General features: G+C 37.0%; 1 protein-coding gene across 1 annotated transcript in view; it reads left to right on the forward strand.

The window, feature by feature from the left end:
* The first annotated feature begins 225 nt into the window (after positions 1-225).
* MFSD14B (major facilitator superfamily domain containing 14B) overlaps positions 226-22113 on the forward strand; it is a 29568-nt gene continuing 7680 nt past the window's right edge. The window contains exons 1-8 of the mRNA XM_062512895.1: positions 226-285; positions 11841-11936; positions 14972-15034; positions 17246-17373; positions 18233-18347; positions 19752-19970; positions 21048-21161; positions 21723-21794. Of these exons, the coding sequence (XP_062368879.1) occupies positions 241-285; positions 11841-11936; positions 14972-15034; positions 17246-17373; positions 18233-18347; positions 19752-19970; positions 21048-21161; positions 21723-21794 (852 nt within the window). The 5' untranslated portion in view covers positions 226-240. The remainder of the gene's footprint in view (positions 286-11840; positions 11937-14971; positions 15035-17245; positions 17374-18232; positions 18348-19751; positions 19971-21047; positions 21162-21722; positions 21795-22113) is intronic.

Here is a 22113-nt window from a genome sequence, read left to right on the forward strand (position 1 = left end):
CGGGGCGGTTCGGCGCCGGGAGGGCGGGGCCGCGCGCTCACGTCAGCCCGCCGGAGGCGGCCGCTGCAGCCGCCGGCCCGGCCCGGCCGCTCCGGGTGGAGCCATGGTGGGAGCGACATGAGACCCGAGCCGGAGCCGCCACCAGCCAGGGACCGGGCGGCAAAGGAGGAACGGCCGCCGCCGTCGTCGCAGCAACCGTCGTGGGGGGGCGGCGGCGGCGCCAGGAGGGACGGCTGCATCATGCTGGTGAAGAGGGTCGGCCTGACGGCGGGCGGCTGCGGGGCGGTGAGTGCAGGGTGGGAGCAGCAGGGTTGGGAGCGGGGGCTCCGCGGCGGCGGTGGCGGCTGGTGCTTGCGGATCCTGCCGGCCCTGAGGGCGGCCGTGCATCGCGGGCTGGGCCGGGCGGCCCGTGGGTATCAGCTGCTCTTCAGCTGCCCGCCGAGACATTTGCTGCAGCGTCCTGCCTCTGGATGCCTTATGGAAGTTGGGGTGCGGCGGTTCTTCGAGTCGGCCCTGCCCTGCCCTGCCCTGCCCTGGCCGTCCCTGACAGCCACGGTACATTCGTAACGAGTTTGTCCCGGGCGGAGTAACCTGAGTAGCCGCACCTCGGAGCAGGTGGCTGTAAATAAGTTTTCTTTTAAAATACATGAACTCGAGGTGCCACGAAGGTAAAACTTCATTTTTCCTTAGGAGTTCTTGGAGGTGCTCCGTGTTAAACCTAACCCACGGGGTTACCGTATGCAGTTTTTATAAGCCGCTGTGCTTTCTGTTTCGTCTCTTCACACTAAGCACGGAGATTTTGTACAGAAAAAGGAGCTGGAAAGGAGTGATTCGTGAGCTCGCTGCTAAGTTGCGTTTGTATGTGTGGTAGTTGCGTTTGTATGTGTGGTAGCGGTGCATGATTGCTTTCTGAAGAAAAAGGCTTAAGCCTTTCAGTACGTCATAGTGCTCTCAAGGTGCCTTAAAATCAGATCAGATCACAAGAGCCCTTGACCTTTCTGTAGTAGATGACAGGTGACTTGTTTCAGGCAGGATGGTACTAGCTGAGGCGATATAACCCATCCTGTTTAGCTGGAGTTAGCCCGGAGATCAACCTTGAGTAGAAGAACCTAGGGGAAGACACAAAGTAATAAAACAGGTGATCCTGGCCCTGAGAGTTTCTGAAGGGCTACAGGTGCAAAACAAGGCAAAGCCTTACCAAACCAAATCTTTTCCTGCAAGTTGAAATCACATAATTTTTTGTGTGTCTGAATTGGAAGCTGTTAATTTTCATGGGATATATTTATGTTCATCTGTACCTGAATAATTTAGTCTAAGTTCACTCACAAAGTTTGGTTTGCTGAAAACATTGGATATGCCAAAAGTTAAAGAACAGTGCTACTTTTGTGTCAGGGAGCCAGCATCTCCTTTGTGTTGTTACCTGTCCTCCCAAAGATGAGCACCTCTGCTATCAGAGATAGTGTGCTGTTTTATGTGAAGGTGAAGTAATCTTAGCTGAACATTAACAGTGTAGCATTGATGTGATAGCTTGGCTAGAGCTGAAGAACATTAAAAAAAAATCTTGAAACCATCTGTTTGAGGCACTTACATTCTTTCTACCTTGTATTTGATGAAGATTGTAAGGTACTTTTAGTAGATGATTAACACAGAAAAAAGGTGAAGAAATATGTTGTTCTATGGAATTCATTAATAATTTCTTTTATGTAAGTTAATTCCAAAATAACTGTTTCACACATCACCTCTGTATTTGAGTCTTTCAGTTGTCTTTTAGAAATGGTTATGCCCTTCAAAAAGCAAGATGGAGACTCTTCAAGAAGTACAGCTGATGCCTGCTGTGTGGTAGAATTGCTGTTCCAGGTTTCTGTACAACAGCTCCCATTAAAGAGTAGTGTATATGGGATGCAGTAACCCAATCTGAAGTCAGACTACAAAAATAATCTCTGAAAGACTTTTGAAAAGGTAATGTTTTAGTTAAGAAACAGTTTCCGTTTTATCAGCTCAGAAGATGTGGTGAAAGAAACAAAGGATTGTTCTCAGGTTATAGAAGAAAAACAGTTGAGTTTTTTGATATATGAACAGAGGCTAGGAAATGGAAGGTACAGGTAGGAAAATTTAAAAAGAAATAAAAGAACCAATTTCTTCCTCTAATTTTGTAAATTAAAACTCAAATGGAAACTCAGTCCATAACTGACAAAGGTGCTAAACCCTTTATTAATGGATGGAATGTTTGGTAAAATTGAATTAAATGTTAAAAAATACTTTTGAGTACTTAATATATGCCCTTTTGTAAGTTTGAAAATTCAGCTTCCAAATCACACAAATTCTTAATTTTGTAGAATGAGCTGAGGTTTGGTTATCTGAGTGTATTTTTTGTCCCTTTCCTCTTAGTTGTGCCCTTGGAGGACTCTGTGTTCCTCTAAAGCATCTTTTACAAGACGGAACGACATGGGGCTCTAGATCTCAGTAGGGCAATTACATCATGTTAGGATCTCCATCTGTTCCTGACTGAACAGTCTGTTTTGTAATTGCAGTTCCTGCACCTTCCTGTGATTCTCACGTGGTTGTCATATTGCTACAACTCTCTCTGCCTAGACTTTATTGAAAGAGAGACTTTATTATTTATTCACAATAAAATATGAGGCGCTGGATCGTGGCTTTAGTTGCAGATGTAGTTGCAGAGGTCTGCTTGGTATCAGTGGGAGTGCATTTGGAAGAGAAAGCTTGCTGCTTGTGCTGCTGCTGAAGAAATAAATGCAGAAGTGACATTTTTATGAGCTACTTCTTCCGTCTCTGAAGAATGTTTTAATTTTTCATTTTTATTTGTTTTTTTTTTTTTTGAGAGTATGACCAAGTCTGTCAGGTTGTGCAAGGCTTTCTCCTTTTGCTCCTCCAGCTTGGGTGTAAGAAGCTTATGATTTTTGATATGATGATTCACCTTGTTGAATGCATTGGCTTCACTGAATTGTAGAGCTGAAATACAAATGCTGAACAAATGACTTTTTATTTATCAAGTTACTGCCTCAAAATTAATAAAAACAATAGTATGTTTAACTAAATTCCAATGGAATTAAATAATTTTTCTTAGCTGTATTACCATGACTTTAGTGAGCCTCAGAAATTTAAGTAAATTATGCCACTGGACATTTTGTCAGCTGTTGTGAAATCTTGTTGCATCTGAATTAAGAATGTTAGTAGTATAAAACTTAGCATGGCATTCTGAATATTTGCACTATGCACTTCATTTCTGTGCAACCTATTGTCGGTAAAATGTTACACTAAGGAGCCTTTTCAGCAAAATACAGTGTCATACTGTGGAAATGAAGTGTTTTTGTGGATTAAGTCCTGAACAGGGCATGAAAGGTCATGCATGTATACCTCTTTGAGTATTAATCAGATGTTAGTTTCACGTTCTTGTACACTGTAAAATGCCTCAGCTATTATGAAACCCAAGAACTTTGTACATTTTGGACAGATAATATAAACATTCTGAACTGTACATCTTGGAAATTTGCTAGCCTTTATTATTTAAGCTGTTTTACACAGTGAAGCGCTACTCTATGTACCCAAAGAATTACATGTTCTTACCCTTAGTGTTAGCATTTTTTATTTTTTTATATTCCATAAAAATACAGCACAGTGAAATGAAGGCAGCATGATTTAATGTTATGAGACTTTACTGAAACAGGTCTGAATTCAGTAAGCTGGTTTCTTAAATTTCTTGCTTGTAGAATTTAAATCGTATTGCTGGTGGTAAAAACATTGTTCATTTGTCTGTTTGGGTGCTTAGTCCTTTGTGGAGCGCTGTTTTTTCCCACACAGGCTATTTTAATGTTAAATCTGAATAATTAGATATGAACAGTATTGCCTTCTCAAGACGTCCAATGTCATTCTGAATCTTCCCATCCTGTTAAGTTGACATTAAGTCTGAACAGGAATGTTTAGCTGCTCTGTTTAAAACCAAATCACTCAGGTTTGTATTTTTGCTGAGAGGGCACTTCTGCTGTTGCAAGTCTACTGTTACTGATTCTCTGGGTTCGATCAGTGTGAACAATGTTGTGTTCCAAGAGCAGTACTGTAGGCTACAGCAGTAATAACTTAAATTATCAAGTCATAGTTATGTAATTAGTTATGAAGATTGAAACCTAGCCTACTGGACAAAGAGTTTGAGTAACTGTCTGCCTCATGGAGAAATATGTGCATTAACTAAGCAGCCAGTACTTTTTGGAAGAATTTCTCAGTGTTGTACATATTTCTAAATTTTACAAAGAATACTTGAACAGATAAATTTGCTTCCAGCTTGCTGTAGTGTAATATGTTGATTCCATGTTACTTCTGAATGAAGTAGTTTGATGAAGCAATGTGGTGGTGTCTAGGGTGGAGCATTCAGAATGTGGCAGGATGTATGGCAATTGTTTTCTTGGCTGGTCTTCCTACTTCAGTGGCTTCAGCCATGAAGACTGAACCAGAAATGGTCTTCGTGCTTTACGTGCCTTACGAGATTCCTGCTTCTAAACTTGTCCAGTCTAAACTTAAACGGGAATGTGTTCCCAGCAGGAAATACAATATGGCAAGACATTTTAGACAAATAGGGAAATCAAAAATAGACTGTGTGAGGTACCACATATTTTCTTGTATTTTAGTATAAGGAGGTAGTGGCAAATTTTTCTTAACACCCTTTATGTCATTCCCAGTTCAATGAATCCCATTTGTATCTTCCTGCAGATATTTTTACTGCAGTTTGGATGAAGCTGCTTCAGCATTCCTCTATACCTTTGGTAGTGTTCCTTTTCTTTCTGTGGGCCTCTTGTGCTTCTGTAAAATAGACTTCAGAAATGCATATTGCTTAAATCTTCTGAATGAAACAGTCATGGGATAAGAGGAGGATCTTTATGTAGACCTAATAAAAATGATGGCAAACATTAGAAGAAGAGGATTAGCAGGGCAGGCACATCACATGTTAATGCAGTAATGTAGTGATAATCTTTTTCCTAACAGGGAAAGTGCTTTTGTACATGCTTTAGTAAGCCACTGCTGAATGCTAAAATTTATTTCATTTAACTTTTTTCCTAGGATCACATTCCTATGTTGTAATCATCCTATATGTGGAATTAAAGTAGTTTCTTCTTGTTTGCATTGCTTAATTAATATACATTAATTTCAAATTGCCATTTAATTTGTTCTGTGGATTTCACAAACCTCTGTTGTTCTTTACCCCTGCCCCATAACTCTTCCAAAGTGAATTGTATTTTGTTGTCAATGAACTTCCTCACTTCACTTTCATTTTTTTTTACAGCTCACTTCTGAATGTGTTGAACAACATAGGTGCTAGGACAGAGCAGTAGGAGTCATCTGGTAATGTTGCTGTGCTGTATGAACAGATTGCAGTGGGTTTATTTCTTTAAATTGTCCTGGGGCTTTTTTGTATTTTTTTTTGGTTGGGTTTTTTTTTGTGGGTGTGTTTGAGTTGGTTTATTTCTTTACTTTCTTTTCTTTTCAATTCCTGTGAGGAGTTGGCGTGCTTTAAGAGCCTTGAGTGAGCATCTTGGAGTATGTTTGCTGAATTTTCAGAAGGCTTATTGATGTGATCTTCCTTATCTGTACATTTGCTTTTGAGAACTCCAGGAAATTTATAAGGCACAGTTTCACTTTGCAAAATTTTCACAGGCTTTTTCATTTTGAATTAATTGTTTTTCTGGTACTCTAGACCTGTGCAGTATGATTCAGCTTAGCTTTCTGTTGAGAAAGTGTGTCATGATCTTCCACTCCAGATACAGATCTGCTTAAGGTGTTTGTTTTGCAACTGAAATACAAGTTTGGGCAATGTATAATCTCAGTTAGTTATGATTTATATTGCAGCTCACAAGGCATACCTAAAATGCTGTACTGGATTGGAAAGCACTTTCACTTGTGTTCTATGTATTTTTGTGCTGAATTTTTGCCAGTTCAAATGAATAGTGCATTTGTGGTGAGCAGTTGGAATTAAGGTGGATCCAAAATGCTTCTGTTTGAAAATTAAAGAAAACAGTTGTAAGAAAGAGATAAACATGCAGTATCCCCAGAGAACTACCTGGGGGTGGAAGAAAGAATCCAGCATGAAGTGAGATGGATTGGTGGCAAAATACTTGCGCAAGAACAAGCTAAAATGATTAAATAGTCTTGTAGTGAGACATGCCAGGAAAAGTTTGCATTTAAAGTGGTTGTATTTTGGGGGAAAGTAACAAAATAGTAGTGAAAATAAATGTGTAAAGGGAATGAATTTTATAATTTGTCATGAACTTCAAGATCTGAATGATTCATACATGAAAGCATGTTTCTTGGAGTGTTTTACTGATTGTGTTAGTTCAGTTCTTTTTTTCCTTGAAAATATCAGAGTTGACATAGTGCAGGTACACTATGGGCTGTAGGACTGCAGTGCAGGTGGTAGTATAAAAATGACTGTTTGAATCAGTTAATTTTTGTAGGAGAAAATGTTTCTCTAGGCACTTAAAAAAAGTAATAAAACTAATTAATTTGAATGTTGTTTTACATTTTGTTGGGCAGTGGGTGCTCTTTGCGAAGGTATGTCTGTACTGCAGGTAGAACAAGGAACTAGCAGGTTCTCCTGGGAGATCCTAGTGCCTGGTGGGAAGGAATTTCCCAGAGAATGGTGTTAGGGGCAAGTTCCTGTGGTTTGTCAGTTCAGAAGTTCAGTTTGAATTTGGTTGTTATCTGCCTGAAAGATAATAGGTTTATGTGACTGGAAAGGTACTTTAGGGAGATAGGAAGCTATCTCAGGATACCTTCAGGAACAGCTGTGATGCCTGAGCTGGTTGCCTAGGGCTTTTCCAGTTGGATATTCAAACAAACCTGTCATGTCCAGCTCTGCTGCTTCACCCTTATGGGAGGAAAAGAAGCCTGCTGTATTTATCCAACTGAATCTTTTACTTAGTTTGCCTAGTTGTACTGTGTGGACCTTATCAAAGTAAGGAAAATTTTAAAAGGTGCTCTGGAGGACTTCAGGATTTGAACAGTGAGAAGTTATTTTGTTCTCAAAGAGCCATATTTCTTCAGAGAAATAAACAGGCATGCTTTAATTTGGTGTAATAAGTTAAGGTGCTTTTGCAGGCATTGAAACAATTTTAATTATTACATTATATTTGAAATAACAGATAAATAGTTACCTAAAAACTGTATGAATAATAAATACTGCGTGTTCTTGGATTACTCTGCAGATCTGGGACTGGCTATAAGATTGCATTTGCTGTGGAGTATTTTAGGGTGAATTGTACTAGCTGTTCTTCATAATGTCGTAGATTAGGTGTTCTTACTAATACTAGAATGTGTTTCCCTCCTCCTTTTCTATGAGCAATTATAGCCAGCTGGATTATAATTTTGACATTCTTCCATGGATTTATTAATGTTCAACAGCTGTTTTGATTTGAAAAGAAAATTGTACTGCCTCCCAGTAGTTATCCCAGTTTCCTTAAAATTAACTTTTGGATTTATTCTGACTCCAAGAAAGGCAGAAGAAAAAGTATTGTTTAGAATTGGGCAGTGAAAAGAGGCATTGAAGGAGCAAAACTGTAAAACTGGAAAAATAACAGATGTTTTGTTAGAAATTTTAAGACTTCAGATTTTACAATGATGGCCTCAAACTTGTGTTGTTAAGCATTTGAGATTAAGTAATGTTTTGCTCATTAATGATTATGCAAGTATAAAACCTTGACAAACAGCTGCTTTTGAAGGAGGTTGCAATGTTCTGTACATAGTTTCACAGCCCACACACAGGTCTGTCACATGAAAATGATCCATGTGAGTAGAAAATAAGCCCATAACAGTTTTAAGGCTTTCCTGAGGACACTTATAATACTTCCAATTTTGAGGGCAGTGAAAGAGGCAAGCAACTTCTATGTTGACTATAACTGCACTATTTCTGAAATCCTTTTAAAATCTTTCTAATCATAAGGAATTCAGTAGGTTGTTCCCATATTGTTTATTCAAGAAGCCTAGGGATCCTTGTGTTTCAAGGTTTATAGCATTTTTTTTTTGCATAGTCAAAGTTATTTGAGTAAATTGCATGGGGTTTTGTTGCAGGGTGTTTTGTCACTACAGAAATGAACCTCACCCAACAGCTTTATGATAAAGGCAAGTGTGAAGTATTTTAAAAAAACTTTTTGATATTGAACCAAGTAAAGAGTTTTCATTGATTTTTTTTTTTTTTTTTTTGTATTTAATCTGGACCAGGCTGTGTACACGATCAATCATAAACTATTTTGTTTTCTTAAAAAATAGGTTGATGCTTCATTAAAAATTGGAAGCTTTTGTGGTAGAGTTTTTGGGAGCTACAGTAAAGATGAACATTGAGAAGTAACTGTCTTCATCAGTCCATTTAACAGTGTCAGTGAACTTTACGGTTTCATGATCGTAGTTTTCCAATGCAGCCTTTAGCACAAGATTTTTAATTAATCTGGGGATTTAGGATACTGTAAAGAAAACTGAACAGCATCGACTACAGTCAATGTGGATCATAGATTGGTAGTGCTAGTATATTTGTCATAGAATGCTTGTCTTAGTTTTAACGGGTGCATGTTCCTTTCAAGATCTGAATTTTAGTTTTCCAGGTCATGACTTGAATCCAGAGGCTGTGGTGTTTTCTGGATTTTTAGTAGGTCAGTGTAGCTAACTGTAAGCTGCTTCATACTGCCAGAAATGATTTGCAGACTATTTTAATCTTTGTGCATGTCTTTGAGTATGTATGTACATCATCTGTCTGCTAAACCATATGAATCTCAGATCAAATTAGTATTTAATAAAAGCATTATGAAAAAACTGAAAACACTCCAAAACTTCATTTTTCATGGCATTAGAAATGTTTTCTAAATGCAGACCAAATAGTTATGATGCAGCAACATGGATATTGATGTAAAGTTGTGAGGGAAGTAAAGTAAAAACAGGGGAAGGTCTGGGTAGTCCCTTACCTACTCTACTGTAAAATTTGTGATTTTCAGAGGAAACTTCTGTGGAAGGGGTCTTCAGACTTCAGTGTAGTTAGTGTTAAGTGACAGACATCTTGGCCAAAAAATATTAATAAAATTGTTATCTTATTTCCTTATATAGAAATACTTACAGACTTCTTACATGAGGAAGACTTTTTTTATCCTCATAGCCTTTGGAATCTTTGCTATTTAGAAATTAAAAATTGCATGGTAACCTATCCAGAGATAAGCTTTGATCTATGATACTATATTGTTTCCCAGGAGAAGGAGAACCATTTTCTTCAAATCTTCATGCCTTGAAGCAAGCTGCAATATAGAAAATAAATTGAATCTTATTAGCTAGAATACATTGTTGCTACAGGTTTTGACAAACTGACAGATCTGCAAATTCTTACAGATCTATGCATTTACTGTTTAAACAATAGGAATTTCTTCACAGTTTTTTATTATAGACAGTTTAAATGAATCTTGCAATGCAAGCATTTTCAAAACGTGATTTCTACCAATTTGGGTGAAAGTTTTTGAGCAGGGAAGAAACACCAAAGGTTTCAGTACCCTACCTTCATCATAGGTTCTTTTGACTTTTTTAGCGTTCGGTGGGAGGTCCTGAGTTTCTTGCTTGCCCTGCTCTCCACTTGCTGAAATGAGTCAGTTTGATATTTATCACTGGATAGTGTCCCTTCAACTGAATTCTGCATTATTAAATTGCATTCTTCTGTTGGAGTGTAATGACCTTGAATTGGCTGGAAACACTGAAAAACAGTCTTCTGCAGGACAGTTGTTAGGAGAAAGGCAAAGAGTAATTTTAGAACACAGAAACTATGTAAAACAGTTACTATGCCAAGGGCTAGTCAGAAATGAAAACATCATGGAAGGCTTTTGAGTGAAAGGAACCTCGAAGATCATCTAATTCCAATCCTTCCACCAGTGGAGAGGATTCCACCCACCAGGTAAGTTGCTCAGGGCCCCATCCAGCTAGCCTTTAATACTTCCAAGTATGAGATATCCACAACTTCTCTAGGAAACTTGTTGCAGTTCCTTATTATTTGTTGAGTAAATAATTTCTTCCTAATACCTAATTTAAATATCTCCTTTTGTTTTTTTGTTTTTTTTTTTTTTTTTTTTTTTTTTTTTTTTTTTTTTTTTTTTGTTTAAAAACCTTGCCCTTCTCCTATCACATTCTGCCCTTGTAAAAAGCCACTATTCCTTTTTAAAAGTCACTCTTTCTCAAAAGAACCATTCAAGCAGTGAGAGGCTAGAGAGGTCTCCCTGGAGCCTTCTCTTCTTGGATGCTGAACAAATCCCAGCATTCCCAGCATGTTTTCGTAGGAGAGATGCTCCAGCCTTCTGATAACTTTGTGGCCTCCTCTGGACCCACTGTAACAGTTTCATGTCTATCTTGTGCTGATGGTTCTAGAGCTGGACACAGTGTTACAGATGGGGGTCTCATGAGGACAGAGTAGAGGGTCCAAAATCCCCCCCTTCACTTGGCTAGCTACTCTTCTTTAAATGCAGCACAGGATGTGGTTTGCCTTCTAGGCTGGAAGTGCACATTGCTGGCTTATAACCAACTTTTCATCCTCAGGAACACCCATGTCCTTCTCAGGGCTGCTCTCTTGTTCTTCTCCCAGTCTGTGTTCATTTCTGGGATTGCCCTGACCCAGATGCAGCATCTTGCACCCAGATCTGTTAGACTTCGTGAGATTCTTGTGGGCTCAGTTCTCAGGTTTCTCCTGTTCTCTGTGGATGATGGCCTGTCCTTCCCTTGTGTCAGCTGTACTACATAGCTTTGTGCCATCTGCAGTCATGCTGAAGCTGCACTTGATCCCTCTGTCTGCGTCATCAGTGAAGATATTGAAGACCACTAGTCCCAGATTAAGAGCCCTGAGGTCACCGCCTGGACACAGAGCCATTCACCACACTTCTCTGGCTGCATCCATCCAGCCAGTTCCTTATCCACCAAATAGTCCACACTTCAAATCCATGTGTCTCCTCTTTGGAGATAAGGGTATAATATGGAGCTGTGTTGAAGGCTTTACAGAAGTCTAGCTAAATGACATCTGTCAGTCTCCCCTTGTCAACCATTGCTGTTACAGCAGTGAAGGCCACTAGACTGTTCAGCAGCTCTGCTTAAATCTCTTTTGGGAAGAAAGCAAGCAAGCAGCAGTCCTGGTTAAATATAACTTTCCCAAGGGTTCTGCCCATTTCATCTAAATAATAAGATTTCATTAATCTCATCTGGGATCAAATCCTTTGATCCTGAATGGCCACAGTTTTACAGACTCAGGAGTATGCTAATTCTTTCTGGAATTACTTATTGACCAGTAGAATAGTTCCTCAGTCTGCAGTCTGTATTGTACAGATGACATAAGCAACTCCTTATTTTCTCATACTTTGGCATTTCTAAATACAAAAATTGTTGCTCTTCTGTTTATGTACATTGTCATAGTTTTGTGGAAACAGCGCTGTGATCTTAATAAAGTGGATGTGTCTTGTCACTTGTGGAGGGAGCAGGGAGAGGTATACCATTTGTCACACTGTTGTGGGAAGGGGTGTGGATAATGCTTGAGGAAGAGAAAACCTAAAGGCATGTTGGGGGTAAGAGCAATGTCAGGAATAGTCCCAGTAATTCTTTTCAGTTAGCAGGTGTTCAAGGGAACAAACTTTCAGGTTCCCTAGAGGTCTTTTAATTGTTCTGTAGTACAAAACAATTTTTCCTCCCTTGTTTGGCTTATTGTTGCTCCCAAGGGCTTGGTTAGTAGGTCATGTTGAAAAGTGGTTATGCTCAAAACATGTTTGGAAGAGATATTTGCACATGTGATGAACTGGATGTGTACAACTGTGGCATTTATTTTTCTTTCTTAGCAACAAGGTATCGGTCGGCCAAGTGTATACCATGCAGTGGTGGTCATATTTCTAGAATTCTTTGCCTGGGGGCTCTTGACAACTCCAATGCTAACAGTAAGTATCATTCATCAGCTGTTATCTTGGTACTGACAAATGGTAATTTCCTAATTTCTAGGGATTTGAGGTTTAATTTGCTTTACATTCATGTGTATCTCATTACCTGAATTGCAGAAGTCTTAGCAGCTGAGATCTGGACTGCTGAAAGACTAGAAGATAAGGAAAAATAAATTAATTCTGCTGTACTGCTCTTTAACTCTTACTTGCCTTTTAGATTAACACCACTTTAGTCTATTGATTAAAGTATCTCTGGAAATTCTGACTTTTTCAAGACTGCATAGTTCAGTTAATATTCCAATTGTAGCAGTTGAATAAACTATGCAACCCTTCATTAACTATGTATACTCCTGTGGGCTCATGGTATTGTCAGCGTGTAACTTAGAGTAAAATGCTAAGGCATTCATGTAAGAAATGGATTTTATAAGCACTTAATCTGTTTTGATTATTTTCCAGATGAACAGATAATTTGAATGTTTGGTAATAGGATACGAAGCATTTAATTTGAAGACATGGGTCTCATTCATTTTAGTGGGGCCTGTCTATGAGCAATTGCTGGAGGTCTGCTAGTCCAGGTTTTATTGCCTAATACTTGAGACATTTTAGAATACGTGGCAAGCAAAGTTTTGTGTGATCAATGAAAGAGTGAACTTTTTTCCCTTCTCCAAGCTCCAAATAAGATAATGTATATAACTTTTGGAATGTGTTTGCCTAACTTTTCTAAAGACAATTGCTGAACTTCTTAACATAACTTAATAATAAAAAAATTCACATTAACAGTTAACACATTTCCATAAAGTAGTTGTCTCACCAAATGACTGTCCTGTCATCCTGTCTTGCTGGTATCAAAATATGGGGAAGCTTACTAGGTAGTCTTTTTTATATTTTCTTTTTCTTTGCTTTGTTTTCTTAACCAAAGTGCTCAATTTCAACTTGCCAAGTTTGACACTTCTCGTTTCAAAGGACAAATGTGCAAATCATGATTCTTAGAGATCTTGAAACCCCCTCCATTTTTAATAAAACTGTCTATTAGGTTGCCCCAGTAGTATACTCCAGTTGGAATTGGTCCATGGTTGAGGGTGATTGTCTTTATTGGTAATCAGCTTTGCAAACACTGAATGGCTGCTGTTGCAGCATTGTTATATAATTTCAAGTCTGGTTTGATACTTTGCCCCTGTCTTGTGAGGTACCTGTAGTAGCTTACATTGGCCTGCTTTTGAAGTAGCAGTAGTAGGTGTCGTGTAGAGATGTCTTATGAGCAAGGTTCTGCCTCTGGACTGCCAGCTGCCCACTTCTGCTCAAGCAGGTTTGTCAGGTAGGAAGGGTGAAAATGGAAATGTTTGGCCTGTTGATCAAAGCTCATGGTTACTCAGTTTTTTTGTGGGATTTTTTTCATGATTCTGTAGGTAATTTTCAACTTTCAATCTAATTAAAGTGTTGCATGCTATGAAAATAAATTGTGATAGCTGAGTTTATTTAAAGTTCATTTTTTAAATTGCTTTTTCACTTCTCTTGACATCTGTCAGCAAAGCTGTACTGTTTGTTACATGACACTATACTTGGAGAAGAAAAGATTCAAGGTGTTTACAAAGCACATAGAGGCTGTTCTAGTCAAAGACTACCCAAAGCTTATGGACATTTTTTTATTTATGGACTTGTAACCAATGTTAGTAATTACCATAAGCAATATGAATTACTTAATGACATCTTCTGTCTTCAGTATGTGTATATTGAATATGTATCTATTGGTAGAACTTGAGTAAAGCAGTTCCCTCTACCAGTTTGTCAACTTGTATTTCTCTTATCTATAAAGTAACAAATTAATATAAAAGAATTTGAACTTAATATCATCAGAGGTTGCCTCTCAGGAAAAATACTAGAAAACCGTTCACAGGTAATTAGATTTGACTCTGAGTTTCCTATTTTTATTTGTTTTGCTTTTCTTTAACTTAGAAGACATCTACTTTTAGATCTGTAATTTGAATCCTGACCTTTTTTTCATCAATTAATGTCATAAGATCAGTGTTATAACAGGTGAAAAATAGTTTTACATACCTAACCAAAAGATTATACCAGCAGGGAAAAGTGATGTAAATATATAAGGAGAATTATCACCCAGTAATTAGTAAGAGAGCCACCACTTTGATTTAACCTATGATTTGAGAATCTCAGACTCTTACTAGAAAAATAATGTTGATACTTTTCAGTGACACTTTCTCAGTATATATGTAAGTAACTTTTGTAATTGGTGGCACTTATCTATAAATATTGGGAGCAAATGAATGTGAATTTTGTTTGAATATGAATTTTTGTGCGTATGTGCTTTGAACATCACAATGTTTTTTTAGTCAACATGGTAGCGTCTGTGAGGCCCCTTAACTCTCTTGCATATTTATGGTAAATCTGTTTAGCATAGATTAACATTCTTGCCCTTGAATTAAGACTGCTGGTAAAGCACCTTACATGAATTTGTAGCTGTATTTAAACACTCAGAACTCTTGCTGGTATTTATAAGTGTCTATTTATTAATTGGAGCTGTTTCTAACTGTGTGGCTATTTAATAGCTGCTATGTATTCAGTTATGAATATAACACTGTTTTTCCATGTCCGTGTAAGTTAGCTGAAACTCATTTTCACTCTTAAATATTAATAATGTTTGAGTCAACCTTTTCAAGGAATTACCAACATGTAATTTGTACTGCATGGAGATGTTTTTTGCTTACATGGATACTCTTTTTGGTCAAAGTGTTTCTAACCAACTATCTTTGCATTAAAGTCTTTGCCAGCATAGGAATTTATGCTGATAAATTGATACTAAATTTTGTTTACATTTTATTGTGAAGACAAAAATAGGTAGAAGGTACTTTTTTCTGGTTGTTCCAGGGCTTTTCTTTTATTTTTTAAAAAATTTTGGGATAGGATACTTTTTTTAACAAGTTCTCATAGAGTTATCCTGGTTTACAGATGAAGTTTTAACTTGGAATCAACTCCTTCCTGTGTCTCTTTATTAAAACAGTGCTTTTCCCCCCTGTCAGGTCTTACATGAAACATTTCCCCATCATACATTTTTAATGAATGGTCTTATTCAAGGTGTTAAGGTAAGATGTTTTTTAAACCTGTGTTTCATATTCCGTGTGTTCTCATATTTTGACTTGTCTCACCTTCCATAAACACATACAAAACACTGAGAATGTAGTTAATCCTTAAACCATTTTTTCACTGTAGTGGTTTTTTCTTGGGCTGAATTCAAGTTTTACTGTGGAAATGGCAGCATCTTGAGACAAGTGGTATGTTTCTCAGAAATTTAAATTCTTCTCATTTGAATAGGTATAATTTGTAGCTATTGTAATTTTGATAAGGATCTGTCTGAGAATAAAGCTACATTCTTACTGTCTGCTTCAGTTAAATGATTTATATGAGAGGCAAATTAATGCAATCATGAGGTACCATTGAGATAGAAAATGAAGCACTTAAATCACTGTGATTTTTGTCTTGAAATGTGGCATAAGAGCTTATTTTCATCAGGTTTGTTTTATTTCCTGGTAATTTTTTTTTTAATCAACTCTTGAACACTCTGTGATGTTCAAGATGTTTAGGGCAGCTTATAGCTTACTTAGACCACTGCATTCACACAGTGGTGTGTTATTCTGGATTGTGGCTGTAAAAAAGCTTGCAAGAGTTTTCTATCATGACTAATGCAAAGTCTTTTTTTAAATATATAACTATTGTACTGAGAGGCTGCAAAGCCCTTCCTGTAACTTAGGAGTAAGCAATTTGTAGCACTCAGAAATTATTTTTCTTTATGTCCTGCAGCAAATCTAAAGCATTGCTTTTAATTGTGAAAATGTAACGTCTTTAGGACCAGCTTGCTATCTTGCTGTCTTTCACAGTAGATTGGCAGAATACAGTGCACTCAGGATGCTGGTTTGTCTCAGTCTGAAAGAGGAAGTTATCTTCTCATAGTTCTCATAGAAAAACAAAGTTCATGTTCCTTTTCCTGTTTTTTTCACTCACAGTGCAATGCAGCTGTTTATTAAAAGTAGTAAGTAGTTCCCCATAATTTTGTGCAGAGCATATCTGTAAAAAAGTTCAGTATTGTAGTGAATGTTTGGCTTGCTCTAACAGGTCTAATAAACAGGGATCAAGGACTAGAGAGAGCTTGTACTTCCCTGTCTTCTTTGTTTGAAATTGTTTGTGGAACATTGGAAGTGTTTTTGACAGCAAAATATGTTAATTCATGTGGCACTGAAATCTGATTCTAAGGAACAGAAATAATAATTTCAACTGAGTAAGATACCTCTTTCTGAGGATCTGATAGTCTGGCTTTACAGCTTTTGCTCTCAATCTACTTACTGAAAACACTGAAAATCAGGTTGGTTTGTAAGGAGTTGGCAGAACAGTTTAGTAGAGCAGTCCGTACACATATGTTGAACTTGTGACTATATTTGAGTAAGAGAGTTAAGCTAAAGTTAGCCAGAGTAGAATTTCAGGGTATTAAGGTGCATAGAGAACCATGCATTTATTGATGTTTGAACTTAGAGCACAATTGGATTGATAAATAAAGAATGTGCTAATTAGGAAGAACTGTTCCCCAGTTTACAAACCTGTGAAATCCTTTACTTATTTTGATTCTCCGGATTTGAGACCTAGATTCTAGGACTTCATGAAATTCTGGAAAATCTAGTATTTGATCCTTAGTCAGTTTTTGCTGTTTGTACTGTATATGTGAGTCTGAACTTTGCCATGGAAATCTCATTATGGTGTCCCATGATCTCAAGTTGGCAGGCTTGCTCAAAAGATCTTCATAGTTCTTGCACTGTATAGATATACTGTACAGGATAAATACATAGTATAAAGCAATAAGTATTTAATTTAAACTGTTAAATTTGTTTCAAAGAGCAGTTATATTACCTAAAGCACTCTTCTAGGACAATCCAAATTAGAGCGCAACTTGGGTTTAAAATCTAGCACTGAGTCTCTTGATAGAGGCTAAAATAATGTCCTTTGTGGATCTAGACTGTGTTTTGGAGATTTTAAAGACTGTTTCGTCTATATTGAATCAAATGGACCGTGAAAAAATATATGCAGTTTCTTTTATTTTTTTAAATTCACTTGGGTTTAATAGATTTGAAACATAAAAGTCAAGAATCACAGAAAATTAGACTGTAGAACAAATAGCGTAAATTTTCAGTTATCTACAACTTTTAGTTTCAAATCAATTTTCAGTTTTATTCCTCTCTAATATTGTAGTCTAAGTGAGCCTTGGAAATGTAGATGCAGACATATTAATTGTTGTTGTTCTGTCACAGGGTTTTTTGTCATTTCTCAGTGCTCCATTAATAGGTGCTCTATCAGATGCTTGGGGAAGAAAATCTTTTCTTCTTCTTACAGTTTTCTTCACCTGTGTCCCAATTCCATTAATGCGAATAAGCCCATGGTAAGTGGTACAAACTGCAGTAGCAATCTTGTCAGGAGAGCAGATATTCAGAGGAGATGTTTGGGGAAATGGGAGAGGGACAATAAGACAAGAAGAAAGCAGCTTTCCTTTCAAGACATGATTGCATTATTCTGGAGCTTTTCTGTTCAAGATGTATTCAAACTGTATCTTAAAAGAAGTAATAGAATGTAAACTTTATTCATACAAGTAAAGCAATTCTTGCAAGGATTTGATAATCCTGTCTAACTCAAGATCAGCTGTTAATTTTTTTCCTTGATGACTGACAGTAATAAGCATGTTTTTAAAGCTAAATGAACCTTGGCATTTATTTGCTAAAGAAAAATATAATTGCTGCAAATGAGATCTTTTACCTCTTTGATTAGGACTTTAAAACCAAGTCAATACTGCTCAGTTAAGACTTCAGTTGCATTTATATTAATTGTGAAACTTGGAAGAATTACAAAAGAACTTTCACTCTGAATTCATTCAGAGTTCAGCTGCCACTGCATTATATATATGATAGCTTATTCATTAACTGGCTGATGAGATGACTTCTAAGATAATTAATTTTTCATAACTTGAACTTGAGAGTGTAAAAATCTATAGGTACTATGTCCTCAAGGGACCACTTATTTTTTTAGGCTGATGTAAAGTAAATAGAAGCTTACAAAAAAAAAATAAAAGCACTGTTTTCTAGTATTAAAGTGAGGCTGCACAGTCATTGATTCATCTCCAGTAAAGTTCTGTGTTAGTTCTTGAGGAACCCTCCTCTTAGGCTTAAACACAAACTTGCTTATTGTAAGATAAAAAGCAAGAGATCTTAGCTCAAATTTTCTGATTGTTGTTTTTAAATTATTAGGTGGTACTTCGCTCTGATTTCAGTATCCGGAATATTTTCTGTTACCTTTTCTGTAATATTTGCCTATGTAGCTGATGTAACACAAGAACATGAAAGAACTACAGCCTACGGACTGGTAAGATATGCTCATCTTTGGGAAAAAGGTCAGATTATGACCTTCATATTGAACTTGTGTTTTGATGTACAGACTGTTTCCTGATTCATGTAAAGAGGTTGATAAAGGAAAGAACCATGGCTCAAGACGCTGTGTTAGAGTTTAGGCAGTGAACAGAGTGCTGCATGCTCATGGGAACAGAATTAATATTTGACAACTTGCATAGAAGGCATGTCTAAGAAAGAATGTCTTTAAGTTTTGCAAACAGAACATTAAATGTTAATGATGCCTTGAGAGGCTACCTAGAACAGAGGCTAGACAGTGCTAAAGGAATAAATAGTTATTTATTAAAAGGCTTTCAAAGGATACACCTTGGGCAGTACAAGAGCCCGGACATGGCTCTACCCAAGGTGCTCAACTGGTCACGAGTTTTCGCACTGTTATAAGTTTTGGTCCATTTACATATTGGGGTTAATTGTCTAACTACAGCTCCAGATTATGAAGTCCCATCCTCCCAGATCACCCTCCTCAATTCACTGTTGTTTATACTTTTTTGTGCCAGAAACTGCAACAGTGTCATTGGTTCTCAGGCAGGAAAAGGATTGTTTTTGTCTAACCAATCTGAGTGGCATACTAATGCAGTACAGAACCTGTAAAATAGGAAAGCTAAAACTTGAGGCATCATTTAAGGCAGTGCAAGTAATTTATTCTAGCAATAGTTTTTCATCACCTGTAAGTTACACTTCTAGTTCCTATGAAGTTCATAGTTCTTTTTCGTATAAAATGGGCTTTTCTAATGTCAGAATGGTGGGTAAGGATGAAAATGCATAAAACGGTATTTTTAACAACTTAGACATGACCTTTCTTTACGATTAAAAGACGAGGAAAATAATTTAGTTAGTACAAACCAGTCTTTTCAGTGGTAATATAATTCCTGCTTAGTTTGCTTTCCTAATATCTATATTACTTTATGTTTTGGAGGTCTATTAATAGATGTCCTTAGCTTTTGAGCTTCTTTTAGGCAGGCATTTGAATGTACTGACAACTTTTCAGTCAAATCACTTCAAATTCATAATTAGAAAACAAAACAGAGTTTTTAGTCTATTTGAAAGGAAGAGCCATTTTCATTTGAGCCAAATGTGATCTTGGAGTGCAAATCCTGTCTAGTATGGTGCGCTGTTGAGGAGGCTCTAGAAACTGTAGTTGGGATTATATTATATATAAACTATGTATATTTTGCTGTTGTAAATAGTGTGTGGTATATTTACTTTTTTGTTTGGTTTGGGTTTTTTACTTTGATTTTTACTGGTCTGTTTCTTAAATCATACTTCTAGGGAGTGGTTGTGGTGGTGAGCAAGTTGCTTCATGTTTCTGTAATGGAAGAATAACCACTTTGATGAGTTTGTAAACTGTTGTTGTGTACAGGTATCTGCCACCTTTGCAGCAAGTTTGGTAACTAGTCCTGCCATTGGAGCTTATCTGTCTGCCAGCTATGGGGATAGTCTGGTTGTACTGGTGGCCACATTAGTGGCTGTTGTGGACATCTGCTTCATCCTGCTAGCTGTACCAGAATCTCTGCCGGAAAAAATAAGACCTGCTTCATGGGGATCTTCTATATCGTGGGAGCAGGCAGATCCTTTTGGAGTAAGATGCACTTCACTAAGTAATTATTAAATATTTGGTGATTAATGAGTAATAATTATTAATTGAGAAGTCTTCAGTTCTTACTGGTAGCTTCATAGTTCAGTATACCATAGTCTCTGTTCTGTGCTCTTGCTCATAAAAATCTAACTACATTTGAAAAACAAAATCAAACCAAACTTCGTGGATTAAATAATTCTAGATTTGAAAATAATGTTTGGTGTGAAATCCAAAGGGACAATAGTTTTAAATTTCTAATTTAGGTACTCTATGTTATTGCAAAGAGAAATGCTGAATTTTTATGCCTCAAAAGCCTGTATTTTAAGGTTTTACATATTCACTTGATAATTGTACTTTTCGCAGTATCACTCCCTACTCTTGATTTCCACTTTTGGTTATACGTGATTTCTTTCTAATAGAGAATGGACCTGTAATGCCTGATTTTTTTTTATTTTTTTTTGGTAGGTTTATATAGGAAGGGCTAAAACATACCGTGCAGTCTTTGTAGTAGCTTGCTCACTTACTCACTCTTTTAGTTTTTTTTGTTACACCTTGGTATCTTAAGAAATGAAGGAGTGATTTTTCTTCATTAGATCTTCTGGGAGCTGGTTGTGAATATTGAGAGATGAATAGCATGCTTGAAAGACTTCAGTTACAGAATTTGTTTTCCACAATTTATTTGTTCCTTAAAGCAATTAATATAGTTGGTGAACAACTGTAAGAAATGTGTATTATTTGCTAGTATCTTTCAAAACAAATTATTATTATGGAGATCCACTAGAAGACATTAGATATTTCCTTTAAAATTATGTAATGCTGTTTTTGGGGAATAGTTTTGACTTGGCACTGAACAGTAGCTTCAAAATCTTAATGGAAACTTTACCAAAGAATTGAGTTCCCCAAACTGTATATAATGAGATTGTTTGTGACTTAAGGTTCAACTTACCAGTATCCATGTGTAACTGTTTTGATGTGTATGCATGCAAAAAAAAAAAAGGGAATCTACCTTCTTCTTTCTTTATGCCTTCATTAGAGTTTGTACAGATGTTTCAATACCTGCTTTGCTCTTTTGTCTTACAGTCTCTGAAGAAGGTTAGAAAAGATCCTACAGTTCTCCCGATCTGCATTACAGTGTTGCTTTCATATCTGCCTGAGGCTGGCCAGTATTCTAGTTTCTTTCTGTACTTGAGACAGGTAAATGTTGGTTTCTTTGCATCTCGCTAAGGATGTTTAAATAAGTATTCCCTGTGAATTCTTTCTTGTTATAGACTTTGCTCAGAAACCTGTTTTCTGACAAAGTAAAGGTTTAGAATTAAAGGCAGGATGCTTTGCCAAGCCAAGAACTGAGTAACACTTGACTCCTGATGCATAAACCCTGCAATATCTTAAGTGCATGTTTGTCTTAAAGCAGGCCTTTGTTCTCATTCAGTGCAGCAGTTTCTGGGTCTGTCTTGAGGTGGGATTTTGCCTGTCAAAGACCTACTGTGTTTGTTGGAGGGATAGAGAACTTAAATTTCTAGATCCATGACTTCCTCTGTCTCCATTTTTTAAGGCAGTTGTCTTTTTCCTTCATACTTTTCTTGGCAAAGAGTCAAGTTAAGGATTATTCTTGAAAGTGGACACTTCCTGTGTGGATCCTGTATAAATCTAGTGTATAAGCAGAGATGAGTGTTTTCATTGAGAGGATCCTCAGTGCTAGTAATTGTCCTGGATTGTGTTTGTCATTTGTTTTACACAAATTCTGCTTCTCTACAGATTATAGGCTTTGGATCTGCTAGCATTGCAGCATTTATAGCTGTGGTGGGCATTCTGTCCATAATAGCTCAGGTAAGCTTTGATCTTTATAGTGCTTCATTTAAGCTTATCCAGAAACTTTTTACATGCTCTAATATGCCAGTGTATCTTTCATTCACTAAATGTTGTATTCATGATACAGTCCATGTAAATTTGTTGCTTTGTATCACGTTTCCTTAGAAATACTGGATCTGGACACCAGAAAAATAAAATTTGATATACTTGGATCAGTAAATTCATTGGAACTCTGACTTAAAATCATTAAAGTGATGCAGGAAATTTGTTACCAAATGCAAGGCATTCTGAAATGGAAATGCCTTACTTTAAATAAAAGTCACACTACTTGCATGTA

The sequence above is a fragment of the Cinclus cinclus genome, chromosome Z (genome assembly GCF_963662255.1).
Source record: "Cinclus cinclus chromosome Z, bCinCin1.1, whole genome shotgun sequence".
NCBI lineage: Eukaryota > Metazoa > Chordata > Aves > Passeriformes > Cinclidae > Cinclus > Cinclus cinclus.